Here is a 25,934-nt window from a genome sequence, read left to right as displayed (position 1 = left end):
GAAACTGTTTTCAGAAGGTCTTCAAGTATAATTCTCTTATTAAAAATTCTTCTCGGGCCGGCACGGCGCTTGGGAGCGCGCGAGCGCAGCAGCGCTCCCGCCGAGGGTTCAGATCCCATATAGAGACCGGTCCGCTCACTGGTTGAGTGCGGTGTGGGCGTGACACCGAGGGTTGTGATCCCGTTACTGGTCACGAAAAAAAAGACAAAAAGGAAAAAAAAAATTCTTCTTAATTTGATGCTTCAGATTAGATATTCTCTATCACTCTAGAGACTTTTAAAAATACATCATCTTCTAAAAATATCTTTTCAGAGGGGCCACTTTGTTCAGTTGGCTAGGGCATGGTGCTGATAACACCAAGGTCCAGGGTTCAATCCCTGTGCCAGCCACCCAAAAAATAAGTAAGTAAAAATTTAAAAATCTTTTCAAAATGACTCACTGGGGCCGGCCCGGTGGTGCACTGCTACAGTGCGCCGCTTGGGAGCGCAGCGGCGCTCCCGCCGAGGGTTCGGATCCCACATACAGACCGGCCGCTCACTGGCTGAGCGAGGTGCGGGCGCAACACCGAGGGTTGCTATCTCGTTGCCAGTCCCGGTCCGGTACGGGCGCGACACTGAGGGTTGCGATCCGTTGCCGGTCACGAAAAAAGACAAAAATAAAAAAATGACTCACTGCCAAATCTCTAATTTTTAAAGCTTCCCCATCCATTTTGTTCACTCTGTTAAATTTTTCTTTTCTGTTTCACTCTCCTATGCACTGTCTTTCCGATCATCTCTATTTTCCAATATTGTTGTCTTTATCTGCTTCACGCATTGTCTTGATAAGAATTTCACTGCCTATCATGCTTTCTTTTCCAACTCCAGGAAAAATAACTATAAAAAGGCTATAGAGGGGCCGGCCAGGTGGCGCACTGGAGAGTGCGCTGCTTGGGAGCGCGGTGGCGCTCCCGCCAAGGGTTCGGATCCCATGTGGAGACCGGTTCCCGCTCACTGGCTGAGCGCGGTGCGGGCGCAACACCGAGGGTTGCGATCCCATTGCCGGTCCCCGGTATGGGTGCGAGACCGAGGGTTGCGATCCCGTTACCGGTCAGTAAAAAAGACAAAAAGGAAAAAAAAAAAAGGCTATAGAGTAGAAAACAGTCTGGGTGCTGCACTCCCCTCCCACATCCTGCCTTGCTGTCACTGTGAGGACTACACAGCAGTAAATAGAGACTAAAATGTAAGAAGAATGACAGAATGCACTATTCCTCAAAGCTATTTACTAATTATTTCTGCCTATGTATCTACACATGCATAGAAAATAGAAATTCAAAATAAACATCTACTACACATTTCCTACCTATTGCATGAATCTGATTCTGGTGAAGAAAGAGCTTCTAGAATATCAGTACAACTAGAAGAATCATCTGGTTTATCAGGCTCCAATTTCTCTGAGGAACACAGCTTCAACTGAGGAAGGTGGTTTGTTACTGAAGTCATATCTGAGAATTCCATTTTATTATCTTCCTGTCCTAAAAAAGAAAAAAGAAATAAAAAGTAATAAAAAAAAATTAAGGATACCTTAAAATCTAAAACCTCTTTATGACTATTATTTCTGCAACATTTAATACTGCTACTTTTACTAAGTAAAATAGAAGTGTATTTAATGTTGATTCCAAAATTCTAGTGACAGACAGCAAAGGGTGCCTTGCTGCCAAAGGAGCAGCCATGGCCATCATGAAGGAGGCCTGCTGACCACTCGACTGCATTGAGACAATGATAGTCACCAGCAGAGCCCAGGGAAAGAAGTGAGCGAGTACAGACCCACAACCCAGTGGCCCAATTCACAATGGGAATTATGCTGCCACACAGGTCAGCACAACTGGGGGAGGGAGATACATGTGCAGCACACGCAACTGCCTTGATCTGGGCAGAGACACACACAGAAACCCCTGAGACGGCAGAAACCCTGGATACCCAAATAGAGTAAGAAAGAAAATTCCCAATCACCACCAACCCATCCCCCAGCTAGGGGAAACAAGGACCCAGGAGGAGCCTCTACTTGTAGAAAACAAGAAAGAGAAAACCCGTTCAGGATCACCCATTTAAATGAGGAGCTGTACCATATCCCAGTGCACTCATCAGGGTCATAGGATCCACAAACCAGGCTGCCAACAGCCCACCCAGGGACACTCATCTCAGCCAAAGAGTGACAGGGCATCCAGACACTTCTCCCAAGAACTCGAGAGCTTGCCCACATCCTTAACAAACCAATACAGTGTCACTAACCTCAGCAAGGGATCACTAAGTGCCCCAGTGCCTAGGCCACAGAGGTACTCACATGCAACTTCAACACTGAATATAGCCAAAGTACCCAAAGGAGACTACGCTACTGCATGCACCCAGAACCAATACTAAACCACCCTACCAAATGGTGAATATAAAACACATCTATAGGAGGAAGTCTCTCTCCTTAAAGTCAACTCCAGAGTAAAAGAAGAAGCAACTGCTCTAACAGATGACCAGACATCAACACAGATACAGTAAAAATATGAAAAGACAAGAAAATATGACACCACCAAAGAAATATAATAATTCTCAAGTACCAGACCCCATAGAGCAGGAAACCCTAGGAATGACTGAAAAGCAATTCTGAGCAACGATCTTAAGGAAACTCAATGAGATATGAGAATATTTAGCTGGACAACTCAACAAAATGAGAAAAAGTATCTAGAATATGAAGGAGGAATAGAATACAAAGAGATTAAGAGATTAATACCTTAAAAAAAGAACATAGCAGAGCCCCTAGAACTAAAGGATTTGTTCAACGAAATAAAAAATAGAACCAAGAGCTTAAGCAGCAGGTTAGAGCAAGCAGAAGAAAGAAATTCTAATCATAAAGGTAGTCTTTTCAAAATAACCCAGACAGACTAAACAAAAAAAAAATTTTTTTCTTTTAAATGAAGAAAATCTAAGAGAGTTAGCAGATAAATTTAAGCACAAAAACATCCAAATCATGGGTGTTTCAGAAGGGGAGGAGAAAGAAAAAGGCATTGAAAATATATTCAACAAGATAATAATGGAAATCTTACCAGGTATTGGGAGAGATATGGGCCTTCAGATCCATGAAGCTCAGAGATGCCCAAAGAGATTCAATCCAAAATTGAGACACATTATAATCAAACTGGCAAAACTCAAAGACAAACACAATCAAGTGCAATTTATCCCAGGGATGCAAGGATGGTTCAATATATGCAAGTCCATAAATGTGACACACCACATAAACAAAATCCAGGACAAAAACCATATGATTATCTCAATAGATGCAGAAAAAGTATTTGATGAAATTCAACATCCTTCATGATGAAGACTCTCAGCAAATTAGGTATAGAAGGAAACTATCTCAACACAATAAAAGCCATATATGACAAACCTACCACCAATATCATCCTGAATGGGAAAAAGCTGAAAGCTTAAAGTTTTTAAGAACAGGAACATACAAGGATGCTAACACTCTCACTGCTCCTATTTAATGTGGCATTAGTCAGAGCAATCAGGCAAGAGAAAGAAATAAAGGGCATCCAGATCAGAAAAGATGAAGTCAAACTATCCCTGTTTGCAGATGACATGATCCTTTGTACAGAAAAACCTAAAGAGTCTACAAAAAATTATAAGAGCTGATAAACAATTTCAGTAATGTTGCAGGATACAAAATCAACACACAAAAATCAGTAGTGTTCTTATATTCCAATAACAAACTAGCAGAAAAAGAAATCAAGAAAGCAAACCCATTTACAATAGTGACCAAAAAAATAAAATACCTAGGAATCAATTTAACCAAGGAGGTGAAAGATGTCTACAACAGTAACTACAAATCACTTCTGAAAGAAATTAAAGGGGATACAAAAAGATGGAAAGACATTCCATGCTCTTGGACTGGAAGTACTAACATTGTGAAAATGTCCATACTACCCAAAGCAATCTACAGATCCAATGCAATCCTCACCAAAATGCCAATAACATTCTTCACAAAAACAGAAAAAACAATCCTAACATTCATATGAAACAACAAAAGCCAAAGCAATCCTAAGCAAAAGTAAACAAATAAAGCCAGAGGCATAACACTACCTGATTTCAAATTATACAACAAAGCTATAGTAACCAAAACAACATAGTACTGGCATAAAAACAGATACTCAGACCAATGGAACAGAACAGACAACCCACATACTCACAGTCAAATGATCTATGACAAACGCCATTAGAACATACATTGCAGAAAAGACTGCCTCTTCAATAAGTGGTGCTGGGAAAGCTGGGCATCCATATGTAGAAGAATGAAACTAGATCCATACCTCTCACTATATAACAAAATCAACTCAAAATGGATTAAAGGCTTAAATATAAGATCTAAAACTATGAAACTCCTAAAAGAAAACATGAGAAACACTTCAGGAAGTAGGATCAGGCAAAGACTTTTTAAATAAGACTCTAAAAGAACAGGCAACAAAGAAGAAATAAACAAATGGTATTATCAAACTAAAAAGCTTCTGCACAGAAAAACAATCAATTAACAAAGTGAAAAGACAACCTATAGAATGGGAGACAATATGTGCAAACTATGCATATGACAAGGGATTAATATCCAGAATATACAAGGAACTCAAACAACTTAACAGTAAAAAAAAAAAAGCAACTCTATTAAGAAATGGCATTTCTCAAAGGAAGATCTACAAATGGCCAACAGACACATGAAATAATACTCAACATCACTAAGACAAGGAAAATCCAAGTCAAAACTACACTAAGATATCATTTCATCACAGTTAAATTGACTATTATCAAAAAGACAGAGAATAACAAATGCTGGTGAGGATGCAGAGAAAAGGAAACCTTCCTACACTGCTGGATATATATCCAAAGGAATGGAAATCATCATGTCTAAGGGATATCTGCACTCCCATGTTTATCACAGCTCTATTTATAATTGCCAAGAGTTGGAACCAACCTAAATGTACATCAATAAACAACTGGATAAAGAAAATGTGGTATATATACACAATGGAATACTATTCTGCCATAAAAAAGAATGAAATTCTGCCATTCACAGCAACATGGATGATGAAATAAGGCAGGCACAGAAAAAGAAATAACACGGGGCCGGCCCAGTGGCGCACTCGGTAGAGTGCGGTGCTTGGGAGCGCGGCGGCGCTCCCACCAAGGGTTCGGATCCCATATAGAAACCGGTCCGCTCACTGGTTCAGTGCGGTGCGGGCGCGACACCGAGGGTTGCGATCCCGTTGCCGGTCATAAAAAAAAAAGACAAAAAGGAAAAGAAAAAAAGAAAAAGAAATGACACATGTCCTCACTCACAAGTAGAAGCTAAAAAAACTAAACAATTTTAAAAAAAGAAAGAAAGATATAACAATCACAAGAATTTGTTGAACTTTCAAAAGGAGAGAACAGAACTGAGGCCACCAGAGGTGGAAAAGGGGAAGAAAAGGAGGGGTTAGTGAGAAATTGGTAAAGGGCCACAAAAATAATTATATTGCATAATCTTGAATATACTTATTATCCTGATTTCAGCCATCTCATACTGTAGATAGGTATTGCTATTCAATGCTGTACCCCACGGATATGTACAACCAACTATATTTCAATAAATAAATAAATAATAAATAAATAAATAAAAACTCTAGTGATAGCCAGAGAACAAAAATCAACACCACAATGGTGCTATCTAATTACATTGTCCATCCCATGCTTTTCCAAGATCAATTAATTTAAAAACAATATTTCCTTTAATACCAGGAGTAGGATAAACTCTGTCATTCTTCTTTTTTTTAATTTTTTTAAAAAGATGATCAGTAAGGGGATCTTAACCCTTGACTTGATGTTGTCAGCACCACACTCTCCCAAGTGAGCCAACTGGCCATCCTTACATAGGGATCCGAACTCGTGGCCTTGGTGTTCCACAGGCTGACTCTAAAACCCTGTAATTCTAATGAGGCTTCTGTTTACAGATTACTAGGGAATTCTTGCATATTTCCTAGATCAGAGCACACTGACAAACAAACATAAATATAACAAAAAAAGACTAAAGTTTCAAATAATAAGAGAACCACAATATTTGCCACTGTTACGTGTAGTGAATCTATCTAGACATTTTTCAAAATCTGTTAAAAAGAATCTAATTGTTTACCAGAAGAGGAAAACTGATCAGATATAACAAATATTTCCATGTGATCTAACACACGCCACATTTTCATGCATACTTTGTCATATTCTCAGTTTTTGAGAACTTTTATTGTGGACAAAGATGAAGGCCCAGGGAAGCTGGAGAGATGCAATCACAGTGTTTACAAGAATGTGACATACAGGTGTGACCAAATGTCTGCAAATAAGCGTGTAAAAATAGTATCTGTGAAAAATTCTTCAATGCACAGGACTCTCCCTCTCATGATGTGTTTCAGGATTCTGTGGGGATTTTTATCTATGATATCATTAAGATCCAGGAACTAAGTATTTCACATGCAAGCCACAAGTGCTAATAGTACAGAACTCCTTTTATGTGTTCCTCACAGAGAAGCAGAGCTCACACACGACTCACAGAGTATGTTTATAGAGGCAAGTGACCTTTAAGAAGGCACACTAAGAAGAACTGTCAAGGTTTCATTAATCAGAGGAAAGTTATGGAAAAAGAATAAAACAAATTCTTCGAAAAACCTTTCCAGGTTCATATAGTCAAGATTTTCCTAGAAATAGTTTTAGGTTTTTGTTATACTGGGAGAACAGCATACATCAAAAGAGTATGGTTTCTAAAAATAAGCTCCTAATGCTGTCTGGTTCTCAATAAGCCTCAGGACCAAAACAAAACTGCACCTTCTAATGTTTAATCTGGGAAAAGGACAAAAGAAGTTAACCAAAGTGACCATCCAGAATCTCTAGGATCTTCTCTTATAAACAGACAGCAGGATCATGTTAAGAGGAACCAATCACCCAGTAAACTCTGCACCCAGACAACTATATCATTCAACTGGCCAGGAGAATGCAATCAAGCTGGCAAACCAGGGAACAGGAATTCAACTCAAAAGAATCTTTTACTTTTGCAGATTATCTGTATTCTTCTCTTACTTCTGCCACTCTTACATAAGCTTCTAGAAAATAAATTCCATCTTGGTAACAAACATTATTCAATAATTTGTGGCACTGAAAATCAATTATCCTTCCTAGCTGCCCTTAGATCTTGGAATGCAGGACTTCGAATAGAGCCTCAAATGTGAGGTTCAGACAACAGATCTCCCCAATACATGTAAGTTGAGAGGTTAAGTTGTCACTTGAGAAAGGTTAAGTTGTCACTTGAGAAAACATGAATCTGTTCACATACATGGGCACTTCAATGTTTATTTTAAAGAATAACAATTACACCAGTTGTATGATTCTATACAAATCCATCTTTTCAATCAGTCTGTGCCTGTCTTCTTCTCTCACACTCCCCACTCCTTCCAGACATGTTCATTCATACACAGCAACCTAAAAGCAACAATCATCTTTGAACCCCAAAGACAGCAATATTTATGTGCAAATATACATATAATACAAGACCCCTAAGCACAATCAATCATATTCAAGATAGATTCAACTAATAAACAAAAATGTTCTCCTGATGGACGATATAAAGCCAGATTTTCTCAAGAGTGAAGCTAATTTCTAGGAATATCCTTTAACAACTATGTGAACAAATTCGAGATGTTCAAAGCTCATGAGGTATATACTGAGGCAGCAATGTACTAAATGGCACCAGTGGAACTGAAGACAAAAATAAAGAATACAATAGCACCTAAAACAACAAAATACATAGAAATAAAACCTAACCAAGAAGGAAAAAGATTTGTACACTGAAAACTATAAAATTGCAAAACGAAATTAAAGAATACATAAATTAATGGAAAGACATCCTACGTTCACGGATTGGAAGATTTAATATTGTTAAGATGTCAATACTATCCAAACCACCCTACAGATTCAAAGTAATCCCTATCAAAATCCCAACATTTTTTGCACAAATAGAAAAAATCATTCTAAAATTCATGCAGAATCTCAAGGGACTCTGAATAGCCAAAACAATCTCAAAAAGGAAGAATAAAATTGGAGGACTCACACTTCCCAACTTCAAAATTTACTACAAAGCTACAGTAATTAAAACAGTATGGTACTGGTATGTGGACCAATATATAGACCAACAGAATAGAATAGAGAGAATAAAAATAAACCTTCACCTACATGGTAAGTGATTTTCAACAGGGCTACCAAAAGCATTCAAATGGGGAAAGAATGGTCTTCAGTAAATGGTGGTGCTGAGAAAAACTGGATATCCATATGCAAAAGAATGAAGTCGGACTCTTACCTAACATCATATATAAAAATTAACTCAAAATGGATCAAAGAGCTAAACATAAAACTATAAAATTCTTAGAGGAAAACATTGGAGAAAAATCTTTATGACACTGGATTTGACAACAACTTCAGGGATGTAACACCAAAAGTATAGGAAGAAAAGAAAAAATACAGTAGACTTTACCAAAATTAAGCACTATTGTACATGAAAAGATAATATTAAGAAAGCATGAAGACAACACAGAGAATGTTTGCAAATACGTACAAATCATATATATAAGAAATTAATACCTAGAACATACAAAGAACTGCTAAAAGTCAACAACCAAACAACTGAACTAGAAAATAGGCAAAGGACTTGAATACACATTTCTCCGAAGAAGAAAAATAAATGGTCACTACGTACATGAAAAGATGCTTAACATCATGAGTCACTAGGGAAATGCAAATCAAAACCACAATAACACACCACTTCACATCTACTAAGATGGCTACAATAGAAGAAGAAGATAAAAAAATAAGAAGAGTTGACAAGGATGTGGAGAAACTGGAACCTTCATAGCTTAACATCATGAGTCACTAGGGAAATGCAAATCAAAACCACAATAACACACCACTTCACACCTACTAAGATGGCTACAATAGAAGAAGAAGATAAAAAAATAAGAAGAGTTGACAAGGATGTGGAGAAACTGGAACCTTCATGCATTGCTGGTGGGAACATAAAATGATGCAGCTGCTATAGAAAACAGTTTGGTGGTTTCTCCAAAGGTTAAAGACAGAACTACCATATGAACCAGAAATTCCACTCCTAGGCATATACCCAAAAGAATTGAAAGCATATTTGAACACCAATGTTCATAGCAGCATTATTCACAATAACCAAAAGGTAGACATAATTCATAACAGATAAATGGATAAACAAAATAGGGTATAAACATACTATGGAATATCATTCAACCATAAAAAGAAATGAAATTTTAATATATGTTACAACATTGATGGGCCCTGAAAATATTATGCTTATAGACATAAAGTTGAAAAAAAAGGACAAATATTGTACAATTCCACTTACATGAGGTACCTAGGACAGGCAAATTCATATACACAGAAAGTAGACTAGAAGGCAGAGGGAATAAAAAAGTTTTGGGTACAGATAGTGGTGATGGTTACACAATACTGTGCGTGTATTTATTGCCAATGAATTGTACATTTATAAAGGATTAAAAAGATAAATACTGTGTTATGTATATTTTACCACAATAAAGAAAAAATAAGGAATTTTCTTGTGTACTTCCCCCCATTATGATTCTGTTTTGTTCACTGGTCCAAAGCTCTGGAAGTAGAAATATAATATTAATCTTGAATTTTAAAATGGCCATTTAGTTCAGTTGGTTAGAGTGCAGTATCATAACATTAAGGGCAAAGGTCTGGATCCCCACACTGGCCAGCTGCCCCTAAAATTAATTAATTTAAATAAATTAAATAAAAATGAATCAAAATTAAGAAATGTACTATATGTATAGTACCAGTGTACTATAACAAAAATAATCTATTCTCTTTGTAGGGTATCTTAGGATCTCCAGCAATAAATCCTAAACCTAGAAATCATCCTCAAGCTTAACCAACTAAGAAACTTTTGATTTATCATTAACTGAAAGGAAGACAGACTTACAAGATTGTTTCTTCAGAATATTCTTCCAATCATTTTCCCAAAGCAATCAACCTAATTTACTTACATTCAACAACTGCTACATGAAGTTTACCTAAAAATACTGTTTCCTATTTCAAATACCTATTAACGCCAAAGTAAATTCCTTTGGTTTTATTTTTTTATATTAAAAATAAATAATAGGGGCCGGCCCGGTGGCGCACTGCTACAGTGTGCCGCTTGGGAGCGTGGTGGCGCTCCCGCCGAGGGTTCAGATCCCACATACAGACTGGTTCCCGCTCACTGGCTGAGCAAGGTGCGGGAGCAACACCGAGGGTTGCAATCCCGTTGCCGGTCCTGGTCCGGTACGGGCGCGACACTGGGGGTTGCGATCCGTTGCCGGACAAGAAAAAAGACAAAAAGGGGAAAATAAATAAATAAATAAATAAATAAATAAATAAATAAATAAATAAATAAATAATAAAATTCAACATATTTCTGTTTTTAATTAAAATCTCTTACCCATGCATACAGATAATAGCTCTTCTGTAGATTCATTTTCTTTTCTTGTTACTGTTTTTTTTGACATCCCAACAGTTTTTTTGTATCCTTTTTTGGCCTGATCCACCAGAAGCTGAAATTCATTCTGATGTTTTTTACCTGAAATTCAAAAGATCTCAGTAAAGCTAGACCTATGAAAGTCAACAATCTACAAGTGACAAACTGAGTATCAAGAGTACAAACTTGCTCAAGAACATCATCCTTAGGAATCACTTGCGATGAACTTAAAAGCTGCCAAGCACAAGAACACAAAGGGCTAAGGGGTCATGAAAGCTTTTCTGTTTTATCTTCTCTCTTCCTCAAATACAAACACGGAAACATGATATTTCTAGTTTGCTACTCTAGATTTCTTCCCAAATCTCATACTCTAGAGAAGCTTTCAATAGAGCATATAATTAACCCTGACCTCAAGGTTACCATTATTAACATACATCAATTTTCTCAAACAGTAGTTAAAATTTCAGCAAAAGAAATATGAGCTAGCCATAAAGTTTACTGAAAAAAGTTAGCTTTTTAGAAACGGGTGAGATCCTATTTAGAGAACATAGCTAGGTGATTTCTTTCAACTCCTATTTAATTCTATGCATTTGAGCACAATTATTTTGTACTTACTAAGCTCCCCCAAATCAATTGGCTAACATCACCATTGTCATTATGTAGTTTCTGTTAGGCAAGGGTAACACAAGTACTATGGGATCTACATAATTTAGTTAGAACAGGTCTAGGCCATTTTCCTAGTAAGTCCTCTCCACTGCACACAGAAAGATTGTGGATTTAAGAATTACTCAAGAAACTTGGTAATCGCATTAACAGTTAAGGAAGCTTAATGACTTTATCTTCTGAAGTAATAAAATCCCAGATTTAAAAGAGATTTTCTTTTTCTTTCTTAAATCTAATTACCCAACAAGTAGGCTGCAAACCAAAAGTAAACAGCAGCCATTGCCCTGGCTTTGGCCCAACAAGTCCAACAGCCTCTGCCCAGAAAATGAACGATGCCAGCAGATTAGAACTAATAAAACTGTTCCAATTCATCTCTTCACTTCATTTTAGGAGACCTGCCAATTGGCAAGGAGTACTCTAGAGTTTACAATCTTAGTTCTGGTGGTTATATGTCCTGAATTTACCTCTTAAAAGTCTCAAGTGGCTTAGCTAGTTGTGGGAGCTGACAACTAAGTACATGTTCAACCAATTCACATTCTTCAAGATTTTTAATACTTTAATCATACCATCCTTTCTGACTCTTCAAGTTGAGATACAATCTATTTGAGTGCCAAGCTAAGCCCTTTACAACCTGATCGCCTCAACTACTCTTCTTTAGACCAGCTCTTACAGAATGTCTCTAGGTCTGCCTGTGAACCGAGTGGTGCACGAGACCAAAACCAGGCTCTCCCAAGAGTGGGACAGACTCACACCCCTCTACAGTGATGCCACTGATACTTACTCATCTACTGATGGTCCCCATATTACAATGGTTCAACTTAACGATTTTTGGATTTATTGGGAGTATTAAGAGCATTTTAGACTTAGAATATTTTTAACTTAACAATGGGTTTATCAGAATGTAACCCCATCATAAATTTAGGGGCATTTGTACTTTAAATTAAGAAATGAGTTTGGAGTCAATGTCTTCCAAAATAAAATCCCATGTATTTTTTTTCACCAATCACCCATGATACCCAAGCAGCTAAACACAGATGAAGGACAGAATAACAGGAATGGTTAACATTCACTAAGGGCTTATACACTTATTCCTAAACTGACTAGTCTCACTTTAAATTCATAATCATAACTCTCAAATGGGCATTCAACACTGCTGTACAACTCTTCTGCCTTTCTCTGGTAAAGTTTGCTTTACTATTCTCCAAATTGACTATCTCACACTTTCTCCTCTTTATTCACACCTCCAAAACTCCTGTCATGGCCCCTTCTTAGTTGGTCTCAAACTACTTTGAAAAATATTAAATCATTTCAATAGGAACTCTGTCATCTTCCAACCATCATTATACCTTGTCTGTGCACATATGATCTATCAATACCACAAAATGACTGTTCTTGCTGTAATTTTTGAAGGCCAACCATAATATATGCTCTGGATTCCACAGACTATGTTTTTTTAACTGAGAACGTGGATTATGAAAGTAACTTGGTATGTCCAGACTGGCATTTTTTTCTTAATGAAATAATAAAAGAGTAGTATAGAAAGTACCAGAATGCATTAAAAATACAATAGGTAAATATAACTTTGTGAAATTTTTGTTTCAGTAATGTGTATATATAGTTAGTAGTGATATAAAATGTATTTCTCACTGTGAGTTGCAGCAAAAAAGGTGTGAAAGTCACCAAGTATCTCACAACTTAAACAAAACCCTCCCTTGACCCCAACACCCATCTCCAGCTATGACCTCATTTTTTTGCTCTCCCTGACACAATAAAACGTCCCCTAAGAGTTGTCTACCTTAAAGGTCTTACTTTGCCACCTCCAATTTGGTCTCAATCAACTCTAAGCACTTCTGATGCCTCCTATTCAAATGAAACCATTCTTGCCCCCTGAGGTATAAAATCCATGGGTCCCTTCTATCTCCTCTTATATAATCTTTCACAGCAACATTTGGCACAATTCATGATTTCTTCTTTTTGAAACATTCTCTTTTCCTATATTTTCTGATACGACATTTCCAAGTTTTCCTCCTTTCTCACGGCCACTCCTTTACAGTTTCCTTAGCTGGCTCCTACTCCTTTGCCCACCTTCTACACTCTCAAACAGCAGATTTCAAAGTGGCTGACTGCTAAGGATCCCTGGGATGAGGGTAGATAGATGAGGTCAAACCTATTGTCACAGTAATACTAAAAACTTATTTTCCTGTTTTGTTATGTTATCATATGCACTGATAGTGCAATAGCAAATAGTGGCTGAAATTGCTGTCACCTTAGTACACATCAAGGAAGTAACAACAAACTATACCAATGGTCACTGTATAGTTTGTACAGCAGTCAAACTATACCAGTAGTAACATAGCCATGCACTCACCATTTAATAAAAAAAAAAAAATTAATTAAAAAGCCAGTTTAAGAATATCCTTGATAAAGCAGTAAAAAAGGTATTAATTTTATTAAATTTTGACCCTTGAATACAAGACAAAACCCTTGTCTTTCTACTAACCTCTGCAATGAAATGAGAACTACAAATAAAGCCCTTCTGATGCACACCAAAATATAACGAATACTTTGAGGAAGCATCCATTTGATTGAGTTGTGAGCTAAACTAGCCACTTTTTTAATGGAACACAAGTTTTAATTGAAAGAACAGCCAGACAAAGTATGGTGATGAAGGGAAATGCTGTCAGTTTGGTCAAGGCACCTAAAATGGAGTTGGGAGGTCAATTTAGCTTAAGCTTAAGGCACATCTCATCCGAGGATACCCTGAACTCAAACTCATCCAAGAACACCATGAATGACCAACATCTGCCAATCATCTGTCTGCTGACTGTCTGTCTACCAACCATCTGTCGACTGTTATTTCACATATCTCCTGTTAAAATGAAGAATTTTTAGCTGAGGATTTTCTCACAGACTGCAGACTGTTACAACCAGTCCTTTACTGCCAAGACTACCTAAAGATGCTAGCACCGATTATAATGTTAGACAATTTTATAACCACTTCCACTTCTGATTGGTCCTTTTCCTTTAATAGCCCAAATTCTTCAATTCTCCAGAGCACTTCTCAAGGTAACTTGGAAGTGCCTTCCAGGCTGCAGTCACTAAAATTTGGCTCAGATCAACCCTTTACTGTTTAAGCCATGCCTCAGTTTTCTTTCAGGTTCAAAATGGCTATTCAGACTTGGATATTTGGCACACATTTTCTCAAAAATGTCCAAGTCAATCCCCCTTTTGACCCCAAACCTGGCAGCACCAATCTGCTTTCTGTCATTATATTTTTGCCTTTTCTAGAATTTTATATAAAAGGAATCATACAGTATGCTATCTTTTTAGTATGGCTTTTCTCTTAGCATAATGTTTCTGAGATTCATCCACGTTGCTTTATATGTCAGAAGTTCATTCTCGTTTATTGTTGAGTACTGTTCCATTGTATATGAATACATCACATAGTGTTTACGGACATTTGGGTTGTTTTCAGTTTAGGATAATATAAGCTGCTATAACATTTATCTATTAATACTCATCAAATTACTCATTTACAACTGATGGATTTTACTTTATGTAAATTATACTTCAATAAATCTAGTATTAAAAAATCAGGGCTGGCTGGTTAATTCGGTTGGTTAGACCACAGCCTCCTAACACCAAGGGTTTGGTTCCTCATTCCAGCCAGGTGCCAAAAAAAAAAAAATCTCTGTGTGGAGATATGCTTTCATTACTCTTGGGTAAATACCTAGGAGTAGAATGACTAAGTTGGTATAGTAGGTATATGCACAATTTTGTAACAAACTGCTAAACTATTTACCTAGTGTTTATCATTCTGAATTCTCACCAGCAGTGTATGAGAATTCCATTTTTTCCACATTTTGGTCAGCACTTAGTACTGTCCTTTTTTTTCCCCCCATTCAAATAAGTGTGTACTATTATTTCATTATTTCCCCATTCAAATAAGTGTGTAGTATTATTTCATTTTAATTTTTATTTTCCTAAAGTCTAATGACTAATATGACTAACCACATCTTTTCATGTGGTTATTTGGCATCTGAATATCTTCTTTGGTGAAGAGTCTGTTCACATCTTTCGCCAACTTTTTAAAAATATGGCATATGCCTTATTACTGAGTTGTAAGTTCTTTACATAGCTTAGATAGTAGTACTTTTTCAAACAGAAGTGTTACAAATATCTTCCACCGTTAGAAAGTGGTGCTGATAACATCAAGGTCAAGGGTTTGGATCCCCGTATAGGCCAGTAGCCAGAAAAAAAAAAATTTATAAACACAAGTATTTTCTACCAATCTATGGCTTGCTTTCTCATTTTCCTAAGTGTCTTCAGAAGAGCAAAAGTTTTTAATTTCCATGATATCTAATTTATCATATTTTCTTTTATGGTTCATAGTATTTGTGAAAGATAATTATGTCATCTGTGATTTTAAAGTTTTATTTCTTCCTTTCAGATCTGTGTACTGTTTATTTCTTTGTTGCCTTATCACACTGGCTAGGTCCTACAGTACAATGATGAATAAAAGTGATAAGAATGGACATCTACACCTTGCTCCTAATCAGGGGGAAAGCATTCAATACCTCACCATTAAATATGATATTAGTTGTAGGTTTTTCAGAGACATCTTACCTTAAATTGAAATTCTAGTTAACTGAGAGATTTTATCATTAGTGGGTGCTCCAATTTAGTCAAATGCTTATTCTGCGTCTATTTAGAAAATCATATTGTGTTTATTATATGATTGTTAAACTATATTATATTTTGTTCTGGAGCACAACAAGCTACTTAGAATCTACCAAATCATTTCAAAGCATGCTTTCAAATTTTATTAGGAGGCGGGCTGGCTATTAGCTCAGTTGGTTACAGCACAGCCTTATAATACCAGGGACACAGGTTTGGATCCCCATACCAGCCAGCCACCAAAAAAAAAAAAAGAAAACAAAATTTATTAGGACAGATTATCAAGAGAACAATAAGACAAGCCACAGACAGGGAGAAAATATTTGTAAAAGAAATAACTGATAAAAAGACTATTATCTAAAATATACAAAGAACCCTTGAAAGTAGACAATAAGAAAATAGACAATCTCATTAAAAAATGGGAAAAAGATCTGGACACTTCACTAAAGAAGATATATAGATGGCAAATAAGTATATGAACAGATGCTCAGTATCATATGTCACTAGAGAAATGCAAATTAAAACAATAATGAGATACCTCTACACACCTATAAGAATGACAAAAATCCAAAACATTGACAATATCAAATGGTGGGGAAGATGTAGAGCAATAGAACTCTCATTTGTTGCTGGTGGGAGTACAAAATAGTACGGCTACTCTGGAAGACAATTTGGCAATTTCTTACAAAACCAAGCATACTGTATAGGCTAGGGTTAGGTTAAGGTTGATCCAGCAATCAAGCTCCTTGGTATTTACTCAGGTAAGTTCAAAACTTATGCCCACACAAAAACCTGAACACAAATGTTAACAGCAGCTTTAATCATAATTTAATCATAACTGCCAAAACTTGGAAGCAACCAAGATGTCCTTCAGTAGGTGAATGGGCAAATAAACTGTCGTACATCCAGACAATGGGATATTATTCACTGATTAACAAAAATGAGATATCAAGCCATGAGAAGACATGGAGAAACCTTAAATGCACATTACAAAGTGAAAGAAGTCTATCTTAAAAGGCTATATATTGTATGATTCCAACTACATGACATTCTGGAAAAGTCAAAAATATGGGGGGAGTAAAAAGATCAGTAGTTGCCAGGGATTAGAGATGAGGAAGGGACCAATAGGCAGAGCACAGAGGATTTTTAGGGCAGCAAAACTAATCCGCATGATACTGTAATGGTGAATACATGTCTTTATACATTTGTCAAAACCCACAGAATATGTAACACCAACAGTAAACCCTAATGTAAACTATAAACTCTGTGATAATGATATGTCAAGGTATGTTCACTGATGGTAACAAATGTACCACTTTGGTACAGGATATTAATAGTGGGGGAAGCTATGCATGTCTGGGGGTAAGAATAATACAGGAATTCTCTGTACTTTCTGCTCAGTTTTGCTGTGAACTTAAAACTGCTCTAAAAAATAAAGTCTATTTTTTTTTTTAATTTATTAGGGAAGATTAGAGCAGACTTTAGTCTGAAGCACAGGTCAGCAAATAGCCCATGGACAAATCTAACCCATGACCTATTTGATGGCCTTTTAACTAAGAATGATTTTTATATTTTAAAAGGATTGTTCAAACAAACAAACAAAAGATATGACAAAGAACATACATAGCCTACAAAGCCTAAATTATGTATTATCTGACTGTAAGGTCATTTAGCCCTGCTACTAGAGCAATACCCTTCTAAGGATTCTGCCTGAGGACACATACATTATGAGATTTTTCTACTCTGGCTGGTGGTAATTCAAGTTATTTCTTGCCCTGTGTAAACTTCAGAAATTGTTCTGCCTAATCCTTTTAAGTAGTTTTTTCCCTAGTCTCAAGTAGCTTCCTTTCATTCACGTGCAGTTTGCTAGGCAGCCAATGACTTAATAGGATCCTTCTATGGATCTTTGAGCTCTCTTCTCTCTGCAGTCCCCTCTTTTCTGGTACTCTGTCCAGCAATTTCTAGATGTCGTGGCCTCTAAGAACTTTGACTTCTGTCTCCTCAACTCAGTGATACCACCAGGTTGTTTTAGAGTTCCCTCATCAAGTGCCTGAAAACTGCTGCTGCGACTATAGAGTTTATCATCTTACAGAGTTTATCATCTTATTTGTTTTCTCACTCTCATGGGTCACAGTCCTGTGTTACCTGTTTTCCATTATCTGAAAAAACATTATTTTATACATTTCATCTGGTTTTCCAATTTTTTATTGTAAATATAGTGTCTGTTATTCCATCTGGCCAAAGAATAGAAATCTCCATTTATTTTTATTTTGGGGGGGAGAGGGGACTTTTTTTTTAAATCAAAACGTTACTTAAGTTAACATGTAATAGATTTATTATTATTATTTTAAAGTGAGTTAGACAATTTTGAAATTTCTTGGTTTTAATTTCTTCTTTGATCCATGGTTTATTTTGGAAGTGTGTTATTTAGCTTTCAAGTATTTGTTGATTTTCCTGAAGGCTTTGTTACTGATTTCTAATTTCATTTCACTGTGGTAAGAGGACATACTATGTATACTAAAGGAATACTCAAGGTGAACCTTCTGCAGATCCCTAGGGTTCTCTCTCTGAGCTATTCTCTGCTTCCAATACTCTGTCCTGAAAACTCTAACTTTGGTTTCTCTGGTCTCTCAGCTCTTTCTCTTTAACACAGTCCCCAGGATCTGCGTGGAATCCCCACTGCCTACACCACAGCCTGGAAACTTTATTATAAGGCTAATCAAATTTTTTCCCCATCTCTCAGGGAAAGATGTTCTTTGTTGCCTGATGGTCAGTGTCTTCAAAACTGCTATTTCATATATTTTATCCATTTATTTTGGTTATTTCAGGCAGAAGTATAAATCAGGTCCCTGTTATTACATCTTGGCCAGAAGCAGAAGTACTCTAGGTCTTAATTGGTAATGTGAAACCTAGCAATAGATATGACCCACATAAACAATAGCTCTTTGATATCACTGATAATTTGTTAGAATGAAAGAGGCGTGGAGAACTGAGAACTGTTGCTCTCAATGCTGGCAAGCTCAGGACTTAGCGTTAGGCTCTGCTCCTTATCAGCACTCTTCAGACAGATAATCCTAACTAGGCTCACAACTTAACACTACTTGTAAATATAACATGTCTTTTTAGTTATACTCATATATTCATGTTTAATTATTTTTTCCACTTGGATATCCAACAAAAATCAAAACTTCATAGAAAAAAAACGGCTCTCAATGCTGGCAAGCTCAGGACTTAGCGTTAGGCTCTGCTCCTTATCAGCACTCTTCATCCAGATAATCCTAACTAGGCTCACAACTTAACACTACTTGTAAATATAACATGTCTTTTTAGTTATACTCATATATTCATGCTTAATTATTTTTTCCACTTGGATATCCAACAAAAATCAAAACTTCATAGAAAAAACCAGAAATTTTGATTCCCTTTCCCACCCACAATCTTCCCTTGGTCTCCATCTTAGTAAATGGCATTATCTATCATCTCCCCTGTTGCTTAAACCAAAACGTAGGAGTCATTCTTGACTCCTCTTTCAATCATCCCTTATATTAAATTAATCAGCAAGTACTACTGGTTCCACTTCAAAAGTTTGCCTTGAATTACCCATTTTACTTCTATATTATATATATCTGGCCTAATTTACTACAGTAACCTCACTTCATTCAGGTCTTTCCTCTCAAGTCTTTTTTTTCTTTTTTTGGTAGCTGGCCTGTAAGGGGATCTGAACCCTCCTCACATATCTTAACACTATCTCAAAGAGGCACATTCCCTGACAACTAAATCTGAAACAGCAGCTCCATCACTCCCCATCCCTGCCTTGGGTATCTTCATAGCACTTATACTATCTGATTACTACATATTTTATTCATCTCGTTATTGTCTGACTGTCCCCATTAGCATGTAAGGTCCATGTGTGCAGAGAGCCTGTTTTCTTAATGTTACGTTCCCAATACCTACAATATTGTCTGAGATGCAGTAATTGGCAATTGATATGGTTCGAATGTGTCCCACTAAAAAGCACGTGCTGGAAACTTAATCCCAATACAACAATCTTGGGAGGCAGGCTAATGGGAGGTATCACTCCACTCGCATAAATGGATTAAGGCTGATTATAAAAGGGCTTGAGAAAAGAAAAAGGGCTGGATAGTTAGCTCAGCTGGTTAGAGCACAGTGTTATAACACCAAGGTCAAAGATTCAGATTCCCATACAGGCCAGCCACAAAAAAAAAAAGCTTGAGGCTGTGAATATTCAATCACTTGCTCACTCACACACTGCTCCCTTAACCTTCTGAAGCTATGGAATGACGCAGCAAAAAGGCACTCACCAGGTGCAGGCCCCTCAACCTTACACTTCCCAGCCTTCAAAACTGTAAGAAATAAATCTCTGTTCTTTATTAACTACCCAGTCTCAAGTATTCTGTAATAGCAGCATAAAACGGACTAAGGCAGTGATCAGTAAATATTTCCTGACTGAAGAGCCCCCAGATTGATTTTCTTACTATTTCTTGCCCTCTTGCAATATATTCTCCACTCCAAAGATATCATGATCTTTTCAAATGTAGATAAAATCATGCCACTTATTTTCTTAAACCTTCCAAGGGCTTCCCATTGCAGTAAGAATAAAATCCAAAATAAAATCGCACAAGGTCTTATATGATCTGGCCCCCACCTCCCTTTATACTACCCTTTCCCTCCCTCACTACACTCTGGCAACACCATCTCCTTTGTTCCTAGTTTAGGGCCTCTGCTCTTAATGCTCTCTTGCCTACAACACTTTCCTCCAGCTCTGTATGATTGCCTCTCTATTTTCATTTTATTTTACTCAAGACACAACTCAAATGTCAACTACTTAAGAAAAGCCTTCTCCTGACCACCTTAATTCATGCTCCCCATGATTTCTATCAAATTATCCTGTTTTATTTTCTTTATAGCATTTGCCACATAAAATTGTGTTTTTATCATCTGCTTATGTATTGTATTGTTTATCTACCTGCTTAGAATGTAAGCTCTGTGACAAGAGCAATCTTGTATATCTTGTTTACTGCTATATACCCAGTACCTAGAATATCACCTGGCACACAGTATATGCCTAATAAATATTTACTGAATTAGTGAATGACCAACAAAAGAACAAAGAAACAAATTAAACTATATTAAAAAGTCTTGCCTATTTAACAAGATTAAGCTGGTAATCCCAGGAAAAATTTCAGGAGATAACTGAAGTGCTCACTGTTTTTGTTTTTGTTTTTGTTTTTTTCTGGTATGAAGATCTCAAAAATATGTCTGTCACAGCAGTTAGACAAGTAGAGTAACTTCCCATCAGGCTAAGATTCTACATCTTACTGGAGCAATTCAGTCTTAATTAAGAAGATTTACCAAAAGCATCTAATACCTAAAATCCACAGGTAACTCAACAAATTCATTTGATTCAACCTCTGACTCAAATACAACATCCATAGATTTGCAACTAAAGCTCATATTGACTACTATCACTGTTTCCTTTGCTGAAAGAAGAACTCATGAATAGAAATCTATCTAAAAGATTGCTAGAGAAAATAAAAAAGATGAAGCATTACAAAACTATCATAGTAGTCATAAAATTAAGCCTTTTTAAAACACTATGCTGTGGGGATTGACTGTCCCTGCCAAATCATTGAAGCTTGATCTCGATTTTAACTGCGTAAGAGGGTGGAAAATCTGAATATGGCAGTGTTGAAAGGTGGGGCCTTTAAGAGGTGATTGGATTGTGATGACTATGCCTTTGTGAATGGATTAATCCATTTGTGGGGTAATGGTTTAATGGTTTAGTGGACTGTCACAGGAGAGTCACTAATGGCTTTATAAAGACAGCAAGTAAGCACGTTAACTCTCTTGCTCATGCCATCCTCGCCATGTGATTGCCTGTGTCACCATGAGATCCTATAAAGAGTTCCCACCCTGGAGAAGATCCTCAACAGACGTGCCTCTGGACCATGGACTTCATAGCCTCTGAAGTTAAAAGAAATAAATTTTGTTTATTTATAAATCAGCCAGTTTCAGGAATTCCATTAAGAGTAACAGAAAATGGACTAATACACACTATACCTGAAGCTAAAGTTTACACTCCACAAAAAGAGGTTTCTGACTGGCGTGGATTGATTGGATTGTGTCCCCAACATTTCACATATTAGAAGCTTAATCCTCATTGTAACTGTTAAGGGTGGGAAATTCTATTATGGTAATCAAAAGGTGGGGCCTTGGGGAGGTGATTAGATTGTAGGACCATGCTGTAGTAAATGGAATAATAATGATGGTCAGGGGCATGGTATTGAGGGCTTTAAAAAAAAGTGAATGAAATTAGTCTCTGCTCTCTCTGCCCTGCCATTTCTCAATGTGATACCCTGCCATCACTGAAGTCACCACCAAAGAAAGACTTTACCAGATGTGTTCCCTGGAGTTTGGACTTCCTAGCCTCTGAAACTACATGTAAGCAATAAATTTTGTTCTCTTATAAATTACCAAGTTCCAAGTATTTTGTTATAAGCAACAGAAACAGACTAATACACCAACATACATGTTATTCATTCTTATTCAAAGCATCGTTCAATGCTACAAAGGGCTTAGACTTGAGCATCTGGTAAACCTGAGTTTAATTCCCAGCTCTGCTTTTTGCTAGCTATAATGGCAATTTACTAATGTTTCCAAGTCTCAGTTCCTTCCTCTATGAAATAGGAATAATACTTGCTTCACAGAGTTGCTAGGAGGATTATTAAAATAACATATGTGGAATTCCTGGCACAGAATACATATTCAACAATTGTGATTTTCTGCCTTCCTGTCTTTTCTTTTGTGACAAAGCAGAAGTGAGTGGAAGAAAAGTCTGCACAAGTCAAAAGAGATGTAGCTGAAGCATCACTAATATCTTAGACTGGGGGAGAGATTTAAGTTTCTTTATTTCTTCTCAAAAGGAAAGCAAATTAGAATAGTGAGAGATGTGAAAAGATGTTTGGATTCTCTTGTCCTACTTTTTATAAGCTCGCAGTAAGTACTCAGAAAACTTGTATTAAATGGCCAAATGAAATAATACTATGAGAAAGCACAAGACAATATAAGTATATATAAAAGGGAAACCTTACCTTGTCTGAGAGATCACAGAAGGTTTCCCGTGGAAACTGCAATTAAGCTGATTAAGAGCTGGGAGTACAGATGGAGCCACAGAGTCAATTAAAAGAAGGGAACAATTCCAGAAAGAGACAATGGTAACAAATGCTCTAAAGCAGCAAAGAACTTGATAAAGGAGGTAAAAGATAACCAGAGGGGATGGAATATAAGGAGTAAGGGGGAAGAGAGAGGCAAGGCTAGAGAGATAGGCAGGTCCAGATACAGGGAATAATAGACTTTATAAACTCTACCTTAAGAGTAATGTAAAGCTACTGAAAAGTTTTTGATAATGGCAGCAGGGCACCGAGGCAGGAATGGTATAAGCAGAAGACTCAGCAATTTTAGAAGATAGTTTTGGCTTCTGAGTACTAAAGGATCAGGGAGGGGCAAGAGGAGATGGGGATGACTGGTTAGAAAGCAAATGTGACCAGGACAGTGGCAGAGATAAGAATAAGAAGTGTATGAAATCAGGAGATATTTAGAAGATAGAGACTGACAGAAGTTGACGATGAACTCAACTTGGATAGGTCAGGAAAGAAAAAAAATATGTAGCATATGAAGGATAAAAAATCAGAATGGCGAGCTAGTCACTGACAATGCTGGAAGGTAGAAGACAATGTAAGAATACCTTCAAAATTTGGTGGAGAAAAATCTTTCTAACCTAAAATTCTACAATCAGCCACACTATCAATCAATACTAATGGTATTATATCTAGTTATGTATGGTCTCAAAAAGTATTCCTCCTTATACCCTTTCTCAGGGAGTTTCCTGGAAAATTATCCCACCAAATCGAGGAAAGAGAAGAGGCAGATTTGGATCCTGAAGTGAACCAACACACAGGAGGGAGGAAAGCAGAATCTCCAGAAGGTTGGCGACAAGAAATTCCAGGATAGCAACCATGAAGGAGACCCAGGGAGCAAGCAGACTAGACTAGAACAGGACAACAGACGTTGGGGATAGCTCTAGGCAAGATGTTCCTGAGAAAATTAATGGCATTGATAGATAATCAATGTGTTTAAATGTATTAGAAAGTGATTTACCACTTCTGGTGGAGCGTTCAGAAATAAATTAGTACTAGGTAAACAGAAAACTAAACAGATAAAAGAGAATTATTAAATTTAAGAAAAATAGAATGTTTTCCTGAAAGGAATTATAACCATAGTATATATATTGTCTGGCTCAAGCTGTAAACAATATAACTAACTAAAAACTAATCTTACAAAAAATTAACATAATATTCAGAGGATAGGAGGGAAGCAAAGGAAGAAGTCAGAATGTTCAAAAAAACTAAATCTTCAGTTTTTATATCAGCACATCAATAGTTAACATGTAAAACTGAAAAACTTCAAGAAACAGTGAAGAAATAATCTTTTTCGTAAATAGGAATGTAATTACCAAAAGAAAAGCCAAAACTCTTGACAGTTATTACTAGGGAATGGGAAGGGAGGCAGGTTGTTGGTGGAGGAAGCACGAGACTGCTGTTGCTGTTTTTTATAATAAGCCTCATAGAAACAGGTATTTTTAAAACTACACGTATGTAAAACATTAATAAAAATGTTTAAAAGAAGAAAATTTATGAATAGTATATTTGGAGCCTGCTATGGTTTGAATATGCCCCCAAAGTTCACATGTTGGAAACTTAATTTTCAATGTAACAGTACTGAGAGAGGGAACTTTTAAGAGGTGATTAGGTCACAAGGGCTCTGCCCTCATGAATGTATTAATGTCGTTATCAAGGAAGTGGGTTCATTATTGTGAGAGTTGGTTTGTTACAGAAATGAGTTTGGCCCTCTTTTGCTTTCTCACACTCTCTTGCCCTTCTGCCTTCTGCCACGGGATGACACAACGCAAAAGTCCTCATCAGATGCAAGGGCCATGCTCTTGGATTTCCTGGCCTCCAGAACCATGAGTCAAATAAACTTCTATCATTTACAAATTACCCAGTCTCCAATATTTTGTTATAGCAATACAAATGGAGTAAGACAGAGCCTGACACTAAATCAAATAAATGACTAAACCGTAAGGCTAAGCATTTAAGTTTTATGAAGCACTTGAAAGGTTTTCTTTTTTTTTAAAAAAAAAAAAGTATATATTGAGGTTTATTTTAGGGCTAAATAAATTAACATGACCTATTTAGTAAAGATGAACTTTTTTTTTTTTAGCTAAATGTTGGACCATATGTAATTGTATATTTTCTTGACTGCACCTAATCCAAAATTTTTTTAAATGGCAAACTGTTAGCTACCATCCTTTTATTTATTTAAATTACTTTCTAAATGGTGCAGCCTCTATGGAAAATGGTATGGAGATTCCTCAAACAGTTGCAGATAGATCTGCCATATGACCCAGCTATCCCACTGCTGGGAATATGTCCAAAGGAATGGAAATCATCAAGTCGAAGGTATACCTGTACCCCAATGTTCATTGCAGCAGCACTCTTTACAATAGCCAAGAGTTGGAATCAGCCCAAATGTCCATCATCGGATGAGTGGATACGGAAAATGTGGTATATATACACAATGGAATATTACTCAGCTATAAAAACGAATGAAATACTGCCATTTGCAACAACATGGATGGACCTTGAGAGAATAATATTGAGTGAAACGAGTCAGGCAGAGAAAAAGAAATACCACATGTTCTCACTCATCGGAGGGAGCTAAAAAAACCAACAAATTAATTCACCCACAAACACACACAAAAAAAACGGGGGGTGGGGGGTGGGGAAGAAGATATAACAACTATACTTTTTTGAAGTTGTTACAACAAGCAAACGGAAAGGACATTCTTGGGGGGAAGGGGATAGAGGGAGGAGGGAGGGAGGTGTCGGTGCTGGGCCATAATAATCACATACATTGTATATTGACAAAAT

General features: G+C 36.8%; 1 protein-coding gene across 1 annotated transcript in view; it reads right to left on the bottom strand.

The window, feature by feature from the left end:
• Positions 1 to 25,934, bottom strand: part of RAD18 (RAD18 homolog (S. cerevisiae)) — a gene marked incomplete at both ends in the record, with an annotated part of 102,322 nt that overhangs the window by 29,365 nt on the left and 47,023 nt on the right. The window contains 2 exon segments of the mRNA XM_008590540.1: positions 1,339 to 1,510; positions 10,549 to 10,686. Of these exon segments, the coding sequence (XP_008588762.1) occupies positions 1,339 to 1,510; positions 10,549 to 10,686 (310 nt within the window).

The sequence above is a fragment of the Galeopterus variegatus genome, unplaced genomic scaffold (assembly GCF_000696425.1).
Source record: "Galeopterus variegatus unplaced genomic scaffold, G_variegatus-3.0.2 Scaffold6191, whole genome shotgun sequence".
In the NCBI taxonomy this organism is placed as follows: domain Eukaryota; kingdom Metazoa; phylum Chordata; class Mammalia; order Dermoptera; family Cynocephalidae; genus Galeopterus; species Galeopterus variegatus.
This window is presented reverse-complemented; position numbering and strand designations above follow the sequence as displayed.